Here is a 13530-nt window from a genome sequence, read left to right on the forward strand (position 1 = left end):
ACTTAGCGAACACCAATTGAATCATATGTTTCTTGTGGTATTGTTTGAAGGTCCCAAGAACGATGTTGTCCCTCACAGTTCGTATCCTGCGAACCTAAAACTACACCTAACGTTGCAATTTCGACGTCTGAAATCTGTGTTTCATTATTTATGTAACCTCTGGCTTATCAGTGCTTGTTTGGTCATAGTCGGGGGAGCCTCTGTTGCCAAATCTCCCATCCAGCATTAGGGTTTTGAAGACAGGCCAGCCTCAGTATTCAGAGGCACAATTTACAACCAGAAAGTCACACGTTGCACGGACGCCATGCGTGCTGAACTGTGCGCTGACTTTTTTAGCCTTCACGTAACAGATTTTTATTGTTTCCAACTGACGGCAATGTTGTACAATAAGAGATAAATGAAATAAGGCACATTTTTTGATTTTGTTAAAAAGGCTTTTACAGAACCTGGCATCCTAGATTGTGAAGAATGTCTGGCAGGAGCTAAATGCAAGCCTGTGTTTGACAGCATAACTAGCTGAGAGATTCTCGTCCAGCTGGACAACCCTATCTTGATTAACAATCGGCCCTCTGTAGTGGTCCGCACAAGATGTCCACTAAATTAGCTGCTCCTCTCAACCATTCAGAGGGATCTTTTACTTTGTGTACAGGAATCAATGCTTGGCTAGAGGAGATAACCAGGGGCACTGCACAGATAGAGTACTGTTTTCAGCTCTGACAATTGTTATGACTGTATCTGTGATGAAGGAAATTAGCTGAAAGCCTCATCTGTTCGCTTTTTTTATGAAGCATACCATAGTATTCAGATTTTTTAACAAATAGGACTGTAGATATGCATATACAGAACCATACTTTACGTGGCACGACACAACGGAATTAAGTACATATAGTGCCGTGATTAAAAATAGTTTTTCAGCTTGAATGCTGCTAGCTAAAGTCCCTTGAATATGTTTACCTCTGTTTCTCCAGCAGAATATTCAGTTGCCTGGAAAAATGTTGTTGGTGTTTTTAAGCATTGGCTAGGTGATTGAATGTCAGTGTCATATAAAAGAAACAAAGACAGTTCAGGTAAAGCAGATGCTCACCGTTTGCATTGTAATAGAATAGTGAAGAGCGCTGGGTTTCAGCTTCAGGCTGGTGAGGTGCACTGCTGTTGGAGCCAGTTGGATTCCTTCAGTAAAATACTCCATGCAGCATCGTTAGGCTCTTGGGATCAAAGCATTAGCTAAGCCAAGAAAAAAAAAAAGTAAAGGACAGATTGAACTTTTGACATTTCATGTCTTAAAAAAATCCCAAGGTGGTTGCCATGAGCAGTAATGATCAGGAAATCAGTTTGCATTAAAGGAACAATTGCTATTCTGCGTTTGACCCTCCAAAGTACACCTGGCCCAAGGCAAAGCCTAGGGCTGAAACCAAGGCGGCTACCTTTGCAGTTGTCATTTCAGCAACACAGAGATTTCTACTGCACCATGCAATAGAATGATCAAGTACTGGACAAGAATATTTTCCTTTCCTTTTATTGTTGGTTATATTTGCTCAAGAAATTATATGTAAATGAATTCCCAGTAAGCCACCAGTAATTATCATTTGCAATCCAGTTTAATGAAGAGTATGCATGAAATCGAGAAACCCAAAAGATTATACCTGATGATGATTATGTATAATTTGTCATTGTTTATAGTTCCTCTGTTTCCAGTCCCCTAAGAAATTAGGCAGTTTTAGGATCGTAAGATGCATCACATGAGCTTTGTGGCATAGTGGTGCTATTTTCATATTGGAAGCAGGAGATTATATATGTATTCATGTATGTGTGTGCGTGTGTGTTTTTGTATATACAGTGGAACTTTGGAACTCGAACAACTGTGACATCGAATGGATCTGTTGGATTTTTTTCGACTTGTACCTCTTGGAACTGTACCGTTCCTGCTGAAACTTGTACTGGGTGAGATGCTCTACCAATTCAGACCTCAAATGGGTCGGTGGAGAAAAATCTAACCGCAACTCGACCAAAAACTTGGAACACAGCAAAACAAAATAACTTGTACAGATCGAAATGCGTCTCTGATGGGGTGATACAAAGGCAAATGTACCTACTGGGCTGCTGATGCCTATGAATCGCTCTGTCTCGCAGTACCTCTCCACTGAGTTCGACATGTAAAAGCTGTGTTCCTGTGTTCAGTGTGAATTTTTTGTACTCTATCTACAGAACATTTAGTGATACAATAATTATGGCCCCTAAGAAAGTGAGCAGTGATAGCAGCAAACCAAAGAGTAAAAGTGAGAGTAACTGAAGAACTTAAAAAGGAAATGATACTGAGACTTGAAGGTGCTGCATGTGTGTCGTCTCTCTCTTCTATTTAATTTTTATTGCTTTTGTTATGTGTGATTTTTTTTAAATGTGTGTATCAGTTTTATATTGATTGTCAATGCTTTTTATCATTAGTCAGTAGGCAATCATTTGGGGGTCTGGAACGGATTAAAGTCATTTACATTTATTTCTTGTGGGGAAATGCGATTTGGACCTCAACCAAATCACAACTCGACCAGCCTTTTAGAACGAATGAACTTCGTGTTCCAAGATACCACTGTGTATATGTTTATGTGACTGCACACACACACACTGCATAAACAGGAATATTTTATATATATATATATATATATATACATATTTTTTCTCTCTCTCTTAACAGAAAGATGACTGTACAGATCAGTCTGAACAGGGGCCAGTCCTTCATTGCAAATGAAATCATCTCTGCCACAACATGTGTAAGTGATTGGAGTTGCTTGGGTTTTCCCTCTGTGTTTCTGTAGGATGTTCATGGTAAGTAACTGCAGCCTCTTTTGCTACCTTAGTCCAGCGGCATAGGGGTGCTCATCTTCTTCCTGGTGCTGCTTCTGCTTGCGGCCCTGGCTGCGATGTGGTGGTTCTGGCCTCTTTGCTGCACTGTGGTAAGTGACAGACTTGCACAGCCGAGTTTGCTTACATATGGTTTGTTTATTAGTATTTTCCCTATTTTATATTGATTATATTGACTTTGTTCAAATTTGGTCATTTCTGACCATTTCAAAACTTTCCTTTTTTGTGATAGTTTCTTTAGAATTTCTGTTACATTGTCCCTTAGTATCCATTTTACAATGGCAATGTGGTCAATTTATAGGTATCTGTTGATGTGTGTCTGCATTTGGGACCAGGACCGCCAGATGCAAATCGATTTTGGACATATCTCGATAATCATCTGGGAGAGGCACATTAAATACAGTATTGTTATACACTCAGCACTCTATAGCAAATAATGTAAATATAAAATCATAACACTTAGTTATAATAAAATAGCACTTAAATTTCGCGAAAAGGTACGAATGGCACTACAAAATCAAAAGATGTACGCAGTAGGACACAGTGGGAGCTGAGAGAACGGTGCATGAAATTGTTGTGAAATTTTTTTCTAGTACAATAAAGTGAGTTATTTTTCATTTGTGACGAAATAGCACAATAGGTACGGCCTCATATCTATACATATCTACTTATTGTAGCTGTCCACATATACTTTAGTGTATACCTCCTATTACTAGTTGGATATGAACAGTGCGTCGTCATGTGGTTGGCAGCTCTGCCCATTCTCCTGTACCTGTTACACTAAGCGATACACCTGCTCATGTACTGCTATAACTCATAACATACTTCTGTAATTAATGTTTTTAGATGCAAGGAGTAGTTTTAATAGCATTTTTTTGCTATGCTGCTGGCTTGGGACCATCGTGTGTGAACTGGCACTGGGTCTGCCTTTAATGGTTTCTGTGCTCACAGAGGAACAGGACTTCACACAGGAAAAGACACAGAAAAACCTGACCTCATGATTTTCTGCATTGCATCTCTGCATCTCCATCAGTCAGCGTGCCTCACTCGTATAGTCAAAATTTAGTAGAAAAGCACCACGCAAATAAGGGCGTAGCAGTATATATATATATATATATATATATATATATATATATATATATATATATATATATATATACTGCTACGCCCTTATTTGCGTGGTGCTTTTCTACTAAATTTTGACTATACGAGTGAGGCACGCTGACTGAGACCAAGCATGGGAGATAATTACCCACAATCCTGCAGCAAGAAAGAGAGAGAGAAGAACCATTGGTTCAGTTGTGATCAATTTTTGCTCGTCTTCCAAAACACTTGCAAACCAACTTACTCGCAATTCGAGGTTTGACTGTACTTGACTGTACAGGATACTAGGGCTGTGCGATATGACGATATATATCGGATGGCAAGATAACCTCTATTGTTTCATATTATGCTCTATCATTTATTCCGTGGTGTCGCTAAATACACTATTTATGGCAACATTTTTCATCATGTGGCACATGTGTGGAGGTTCTTATTAGACTTTATTATTTGTGACCCACAGAAGACAATCCAGAAATATGTACCATGATCCATAAATATTTGGCTCTCCAAAAATATAATTTTGTATTCTGTAAAATCATATCCATGATAATATGGAGCGATTTTGTAAATGTGAAACGTGTTTTGTACATTTCTGGATCTCGTCCTATGTTTTTGTGGATCGCGTTACGTTTGTGACATCCCTCCTATTGATTTGTGGATTTTTCTCTAGCTCTTAATGCTACAGAGCCCCCTAAGAGGTCTGGGTGTAAAAATATTTTTTTAAATTGTTTTGTTTAATCACAATAGTTTTGCAGTCCCACTACACTTGCCCACTTGCTATTTGCTGCAATGTGACAGCATGGATTAACCTAAATAATAAACATGTAAAGTGTGCTTTAAGCATTAAACTATCGGGGACAATGTACGCCATGTAACTTTAATATAATGTGTTTTTATACATATTTATTAATATTCGTACTGTGTCTATTCACCACCAGCGACTTTAAGCAAGACAGTGTGAAGTGCAGACTTGAAATATAGTACAAACACTGAAAGATATTACAGCTGGAAAACTGCATCCAAAGTTAACTTTATCGATATCTTGGTGTTAAGATTTAAACTTGAACCTGCTTCCTGGAATATTTCAGAAAAGATCCGCATATCCCCACATACATCATCAAGTTACAATACAAGGGAGGTATATCCGAAAGTGGATTTGGGTTTAAACCTTAACTATGACACTATGGTAAAGTTGGCTTTATATTCAGTTTTCAAGCTGCAATATCTTTCTACAAAAACAAACAATATTCCTTAGTTTTCCAGATTTCTTTATGGGTGAATTTTAATTAATATTAACAATTAATATTTTTATGTTTGTGTGTGTGTGTGTGTGTGTGTGTGTGTGTGTGTGTGTGTGTGTGCTTCATGTTAAATATCTTTAAAAACACGTAAATGAAAATTGCATTGTGGCCATTGTCCTATATAGTTAAATGTGCTTTCAGCCTTAAACTGGACATGTCTGTATCATTTAGGTTATTGGTCCAATAATTCTTTTTTTTTTGTACTTTTAAACAGACACAATATAGTTATCATTAGCAATGGGAAAGTATTGCAAGGGTACACAAAACTATTTCAGAAAAAATTTTCCTACCCAAACCTCTTAGGGGCTCTCTATACTGCAGCTGATCTGTAGAAAGAAGTCACAAATACATCACTTACCACAAATATGTATTTTTATTTGTGTTGTGTAAAATCATATCCGCAGAAATACGGAGCAAGTTGTACGTGTGAAAAGAGTTCTGCATATTTGTGGATTACTTCCCGTCTGTTTCTGAATCTCATTGCATTTGTGACCTCGCTCCTTTTTATTGCAGATTTTTGTCCCAATTCCTCCAGCAGCTGATATGTAGAAAAAAAAATCAGCTGTGATATATCGTTATCAGGATATGAGATGCTTTGTATCGGGGTATGAGATTTTAGTCATCGCACAACCCTACAGGATACTATTTATTTTAGCATATTTGTTATTGTTTGTCTACTGTTCTGGAAATGTTACCAGAAGCATGACAAAAATAGCAGCAAACTTTAATGTAGTATAAAATGAACTACCTGTAGATTGTGTGCATGATCAAAACTGTGCTCAAAGGGCATAGAGATGTATAGTGCAACAAAAGCGTTTGTTTCCTAGTGACAGAGATTTATTTAGAACAAGGTAACCAGGTGATGTCATTCTTTCGGTTTGGTTTGCATGGTGTCAGTGCAGATATTAGGCCCAGCTGTGTTATGTGCAATTAAGCAAACATACATGTATTGCCTGCTGAATCTGCAAAATACATTTCTTGTGACATATATAATTAAAGATCAAATGAAGTGTGTTCATAAATCCGAATAATCCAGGGGAAAAAGTTATATCTGCCAGGGTAACCACATACATAAGTTTAGCTTTTTATTGCTCTATAAAAGACTAAAATGAAATTTTAACATGCATGAAAATGTGTTAACATTCTTTGTATAGGTGGACGATTTTGGTAGTTAAATGCTGTCATTGTGCCACAGAAGTGGCACAAATAATAGCAAAAAAGAAACAATATATTAATACTAATGATATTTCTAAAATACAATATCTCCAGGTTTACTTGCATCGTCTCGTCTCACTGTATATGTAATGTATGTAGCTGAGATGACAAAGTTCACTTTGACTTTGTTTCATAACATCAAAAGAGTGTGTGTGTGTGTGTATGTGTGTGTGTGTAAGGGCACAGGCCTGGACATATATACCAAGAACCTAATGTATGATGCACTAAAGAAAATAGAACTCTTGCATTTTTTTCTTTTGAAGAGTGATAATCTAGAGGGCAATTTCACCAATTATGACCTATTACTGTGCGTCAGAATCTATACTAACAGTCACTTAATTTTTGTAATAATTTACATGTTACCCAATAAGTCTGGAAGATTTGTAGTTAAATTATGTCTGCATATTTGTACATAATATACAGTGCTCAGATTCACATGAACTCAAAAGGGCAAAGTAATTATTTGATTTTTACATTGCAGTAATGCCTTTGATAAATCTAACGTGTGACAGCTATTAGCAAAATAGCTCTTTTTTTTTTTTTTTTTTTTTTTTTTTTTTTCCTGAAGCTAAATTGGTAAATGGAAAAACCTGTATTTTGAAAACTAACTAAACAAGGAAAAAGTAAATTCCCCGAAGGACTTCTCTGTGCCTGAATTGTCACACATCCATCTCTTTGTTTGTTGGTAATGAAAACGGAATAAACAAAGTGTTCCCCTTGAAACTTGTACTGAAAACTTTAGGGGAGGTTTATGCGGAGGTAACTGTGTATAATTTTAAATACTATATGTTCCTGGAGGTACAATATATTTTATTTCCCCTCCCCAGGACAAATTTGATTTCTTCACCTGAGGATCCTAAAAGACATAAGTGGGGGGTGGGGTGGGGTTGGGTGGGGGGGTTGATGGGATGATGGAGGGATGGATTGAAGGATGTTTACTTCTTTAGTAAGTGTTTAGTTTGCGTCTTATATCTTCATTCCCCCGATTCCCTTTCAAACAGGGAATTAACTGGCAGTGGGTTTATAGTGATGTATGCGGTCGGCTCTCGGTATCCACGGGGATTGGTTCCAGGACCCCCTGTGGATGACAAAATCCGCAGATGCTCAAGTCCCTTGTATGCATTGGCACAGTGTTTGCATATAACCTGTGTGCATGCTCCTGTATACTTTAAATGATCTCTAGATTACTTATAATTCGTAATACAATTTAAATGCCATGTAAATAGTTGTTGTACATACATATATAATACAGTATATGTTCAGTGCAGGAAAAAAAAATTCTTTTTTCATTTGCGTGGATTCAGCGTAGTGCTTGGCGTGCAGCAAGTTCAAGTTTTGCTTTTTCCAACTTGTAGGATTTTTAAAAAAATATTTTCCATCCAATGTTTGTTGAACCTGCTGACTGAAGGACCAGTTGTGCTTAAAAGAACAGAAGTTCTCAGATCTTAGTCTTTATAGTGGTAAAACTCTTATGTTTAAGAACATATACAGTGGATGCTTGTTATGTTCGTTGGTTTATAGCAAACTGGTTTTTCCTGATGAGATTGTGGTGCCCATTCAGAGAAGCACAGTCAGAATACATTTGTAATTTAGGAAATTATTTTATTTGTAATACCATCCTCAGGTTTATTTAAAAAATATGGCAGTTAAAAAGTTTAGGCTACATGTGTTATGAAACTATCCCTTATTGTTGGTGTCTTGGGACATTTATAATATGTGTGTGTGTGTTGCAATTTTTTATTATAGGTCATCAAGGATCCTCCTCCACCGCCCCCACCTGCCCCCAAACCCGTGAGTAGATTATAGCTCTAATCTTCAAACACAACACAAAATCTTTGTTGTTCTGCTTTGTTTTGGGGAAGATACTGTAGGAAACTCCCAATCAGAAAAGCATCATGGATCATTTACATTTGTTGCCGAGGACAGACAATAACTTGTTTCTCAGGTCAGCCATTATTTTTAGTCTTTAGAACATATTCTGATGAGACATATGGTGTTGGAGATCTTGTTTAACCCCATTCTGAAATGCAGATTCCCATATTAGACCTGTACATTTTTATCGTTTTCCAGTAGTGCACCTGAATAGAAGGAATCAAGTGCAGTTATACCCAGATAACGAAGGTACTGGTCTGACAATGACACGTAATTCTGTTTGTATTCGTTCCTCAAGGAGCCTGAGCCAGATCTATCTCCCAAGAAAAAATGGCCCACTGTAGATGCATCTTACTATGGGGGAAGAGGAGCTGGAGGAATCAAACGCATGGAGGTCCGCAGACTATGCAGCAGTTCCTTGCACTAACAGCTACTTGCAGAAAAATAAAAATGAGCAGCATTTAAATGTATATGTGTTCTATGTGCCATGAAGTTGTCATGTGTCTTGACAAATTTTTTTATTTGATTTTCTGGTTTTGAGTTTGTTGCGGGTTTCAGCTTGTCAAATTGTGTGCAAATAAAATATTGCTAGAAACTTCACAAAAAAACAGAATGTTGGCTCAGTCTACTGTAGTTAGGTTATGCTTAAACGAGCAACCAAAAAGCCTTAATACTGACGCTATGTCAGTCAGGCTGCATGAGATACATTGTACTGTGAAATGCAGTCTTCCTGTGGAAGGTTGTAGGGCTGTAGCACAGCAGTTTAGGCGTTGAGGTTACAGTGGATAAAAACAGAACTGTGCAGTTCCTAGGTTCAAAAGTTTGTTAGTCCTTATCTGATGGTTGCCAGTAGTGCTGTAATAAACTATGTTTAAACATTATCTTCATGTCCTTCATTCTAGTGATCTACTGAAGTTTGGTGTCCTAATGTTCTCATCATGTTTATTCTGTGATAGAGAACCTCATTGTATTCCCAGTTGCAGTGTAATTATAAACAGTGTAATATGCTGTTCTTTTCCCTCATTTTATGTTAGACATTTCAGTATTTAATAATGTTATCCTGAATTTCAGAATACATGTTTATTTTTTATAAAAATGTACTTGTGTGCATATATGAGAAGTGTAAGTAAAACTATGCATGCTGATTAAAAGCAATGTTAAAGACTTTTGAACTCAGTAGCCCATTGTGACTTCAGGTTCGTTGGGGGGAGAGAGGCTCCACAGAAGAGGGGGCAAGACTCGAGAAAGCCAAAAATGCTGTGGTGTCCATCCCAGAGGAAGTCGAAGAACCAGTGATAAGAAACCCACCCCCGAGACCAGCCACCACCTACCAGCACCACGAATCTAAGTGGTACACCCCTATAAAGGTATGGGTACCTTTAACAGTCATGTTAAACATCTTCTCTCTTATATTTCACTGGGTGTCAAGTGCCAAAGTTCTGCCTTAGGCTTTCCTCTTTTTGTAGCCTTGTGGTTACTTCATGATTGTTTTTTTTTCTTTATTTCATTTTTCCAGGGGCGCCTAGATGCCCTGTGGGCTCTGCTGCGGAGGCAATATGACCGAGTTTCTCTAATGAGACCAACGGGAGAAGACAAGGTAAGCCACTGGCGGCAAACCAAGCTTCCTCCCAGACTCAAATCACACCAATCGAACTAGTAACTGAGCACAAGCCCATTGCTGATATTTACTAAGATCTACAGGCAAAGGCCTCTCTCGATCTCAGGCTAGCAGAAGTGCTTTTGGATGGCAGACATTAATTCTGTAACACAGTGTGATTTACGAAGAGTGCAGTGTGTTTTTCTAACATGCGTTTGATAGCTGCTCTGAACTTTCATTTCCGTTCTCTGCGGTTAGTGGCAAACAGGGTTAGGGCTTTGCAAACAGGATATGACAAGGCCCAATATGGCAGTTAAAATTCGACTCCCGTCCGTCGTCTTATCAGTGCACAAAGAGGCAACAGAGAATCCGCACTCGTGTAAATGAAACGCTAGCCTTTGATTTGTTTTTGTCTCGTTAGCTAAATATAGTGTGCTATGTCTATTATTTATTTATTTACACATATATATATATATATATATATGTGCATTAAAGGTACAATTGAAAAGGATATGCGGATGTTAAATGAAGCCTACTTGATGCTCACCTGAAGTGCTGGCAAGTCCGGCTGCAGGGCTTCCCGTTGCCTGCAAGCCACGCACGGGGCAGGAGTAGCACACACATACTCACACGCGCGGCCTTTGATGTCGGGTGGAAACCCTCCGGGGTCATGAATTTTTCATGTACGGCAGCCGTGGCACCGCGAGGACTCGTACAGGTGCAGAGAGGCAGGTTGTCACGGACATCTGTTCCTCGCGAGGGGCCCACCGTCCCCATCGGCCGGTCCGCCACACTGCCGGATCGTCAGAAGATGCAGTCTAGGGGAGCATGGCGGCCCCCACTCTCCCCCTTTTTCGCCCGAGGGGGCTCTGACACCAAAGGTAGCGTGGGGGTGGACACAGCTGCACTCCTAAACTTGCCTGAGGCACAAATACAGAGATCCAAAGTAGCCCGGCTGTGTTGTTGGGGAGACGGGGGAGCAACAGAGGCACTTCAGAGCCAACTTAGCGGAGCAACATCTGCCACCGAGTTTCTGCGGAGCGCCGGGGGACAGCAGGTAGGGAAGGTGGCGGCAAGTTGACAGGCCTTATTAAAGGGGCTGGAGCTCTTTTGAATGGCCCCTCATTGCAACCCAGAGATGCGCTCAGCAGGATTTGTGTATTTTGTTACAAAGCAGCAGGCTGCAAAGTGTACTAAAAAGCTCATTTATAAGTGGCACATAAATTAGCATAATTAGCAGGCGCTGAGTCGTCTGGGTGTGCACAGAGGTGGAATGAGAAAAAGCAGCACGTTAGCACCGATATCAGCACACAGGTGGCTTCATGCGAGGCCTTCCCGTGCTTGGCGTCCATGTATGCATGCCGCCGCCGTGATCCGACACTGTCCCTCTACCATTGATGCCGGAGCCTCATTTCCACATGCATGGCAGCGCGTACTAGATGGAGGAGCTTGGTGGTGTGTGGTTCCGTGTGTGGTTTCTCTCGGGAGCCATTTGTTTATGGCGGAGCAGAGCATGTTCATGTACACAAGGCAGGAGTTGAGCTTTAAATGACAGATCTGTGTGGTTAAACATACCTATGGGGAATGTCAGATATAAGAGTTGACCTTATGCGCACAGCTTGATATTTTGTGGATCATGTGGAGGTATTGACTTTTATGGTAGGTCCTGGTTAGGCAGATTTTTTATTAATTATTATTAGAAGCCATATTAATTTTATAACTCTATGTGAATTAGGGCAGATGTATGAATATTCTTGTAAATAGTGAAAATTCCATCCCCAAGACCTTTAAAAACAAACTATCTTGAGATTGTCCCCCAAGATTATTTGTACTTTGTAAATTTGCTGTTTCTGCGTACAGTGCCAGTGCTGTATAGGGACTTAACCAGATGGGGCCTGTTCATTAATTTTCTCTTAAATAATGACATTGCAAGGAAGACAGTCCACTGGTAGCACTGAGCGGGGGTGTCTGAATTTTACAGCTAGATTATTTATTCATTGGGTGGTGGTGGCAGACCCCACCATAACAGCCTTGTGACCTCAGGAAGCCAGATCATATCGCTTGTGCCTAGGGCTGGGTCATGATAAACTGGGAGGAGGGCAAACTTCCCTGGAGGAATGCTGCGTGCCCCCAGTTCTATGCCAGAACCTCAGGGACCTGGTGATGCCGGCCCTTTTGCACAAGGCTTACACATCTTGCACATGTGCGGGAAATTAAAGGGAACTCTGATAGGAGCAGGGCTCACTTGGAGAAGAAAAGAAAATCTAACCCAGCAAATGTTGCTGAAACTGAAATTTTCTGTTGTGTTCTGGGTTTCCTGCGATGCCTCCCAGAGGCACTCAGCCGTCGTCCCTCCCCAGACTTAAATTGAATCATTTGTCATTTCATCAACTCATTTCCTGAGTGTTTTCCGATCGGAATTGAGAGGTGGAATAGCTCAAGCACTACATGCCGCGTTTCATTGTCCTTTGCTGTCGCCGTGTACAATGACAAGCCACATTATCTTGCTTTTTCCATGTAGAAAAATACGCGCCAAATGATTTTTTTATTTTTTTTTTATGGAATAATGCAGATTGCATATAGCACAGGAAAGGACTTGTCGCCGTTTCCTGACCTCTTCTTGATAAATATGTTTGGCCAGATGCAAGCTGCTCTTCAGTTCAATGACTTGTGCAGTTGCTGTTCTGTTTTACACAATAAAGTCACCATGAAATAAATCAATGTCATATCACTTGATTTTATGGGTTAAAAGTGCATGGCATATATATATATATATATATATATATATATATATATATATATATATATATATATATATATATATATATATATATATAATTTTTTTTTTAATTTTGAAATCCTTTGTTTTATTCTGTTAATGTATATGAGAGTAACTGGTGGGAAATGAAGCTTACATGAACTCTTCACAACCGAGTAATTGGAGAGTTTTGTAGACTAAAAACTAAAGTTTGACTGAAGACGGTTGCATTTTTAGTGGCATCAGGCATTTTATTTTCAATGGAAGTATGAAAATCGATGATAAATACTTGATGTTTCACAGTAGCTCATTTAGCGTTGATGGGAGCTGTTGAATGGGTGTAGCTAGAATTTACCTTGGTGTCACATGATGGTCCACCTGTTTCGACAAAAAGGGGCAAATTGGGGGCAGATGGGGATATGCTAGAAATCAGCAGGTCGGGCCTAAATCAGCGTCTCTCCATGGGGCTTTTCCGTAACCCTTTAAACCTCATTAGCAATATCAGCGGACATGCCTGTTACGCCTAACAAGCCGTAAGAAGAAGGCTGACAGTTCAATTCAGCCGGCACTCCTCAGAAGAGACCCGGTGGTTTCTGCAGTTGCTGGTGCATGAATTTATGAAACGGCCTCCTCTCTCTTAACCAGATTAGCTACTTTTACAATAACCGCGGAAAGTGGGGCAGATGTCCGTGCGACTGGTTGTAAATTCTCTAATGTCTGCCATGTCTATCTGGGAGGATGCTTGAGCAGCCAGGCCCGCTTAACAGGATTTCTTTTTTTAGGACCCTCTAGTCTTTCAGTAGTCAGGACATGGTGGTATGGTTACG

At 39.6% G+C, this 13530-nt stretch overlaps 1 protein-coding gene across 1 annotated transcript in view; it reads left to right on the forward strand.

Moving 5' to 3' along the window:
* antxr2a (ANTXR cell adhesion molecule 2a) overlaps window positions 1-13530 on the forward strand; it is a 36786-nt gene that overhangs the window by 11733 nt on the left and 11523 nt on the right. The window contains exons 11-16 of the mRNA XM_049020423.1: window positions 2690-2765; window positions 2853-2948; window positions 8223-8267; window positions 8647-8742; window positions 9545-9715; window positions 9865-9945. Of these exons, the coding sequence (XP_048876380.1) occupies window positions 2690-2765; window positions 2853-2948; window positions 8223-8267; window positions 8647-8742; window positions 9545-9715; window positions 9865-9945 (565 nt within the window). The remainder of the gene's footprint in view (window positions 1-2689; window positions 2766-2852; window positions 2949-8222; window positions 8268-8646; window positions 8743-9544; window positions 9716-9864; window positions 9946-13530) is intronic.

This window comes from Brienomyrus brachyistius, chromosome 7 (genome assembly GCF_023856365.1).
Source record: "Brienomyrus brachyistius isolate T26 chromosome 7, BBRACH_0.4, whole genome shotgun sequence".
Taxonomy (NCBI): domain Eukaryota; kingdom Metazoa; phylum Chordata; class Actinopteri; order Osteoglossiformes; family Mormyridae; genus Brienomyrus; species Brienomyrus brachyistius.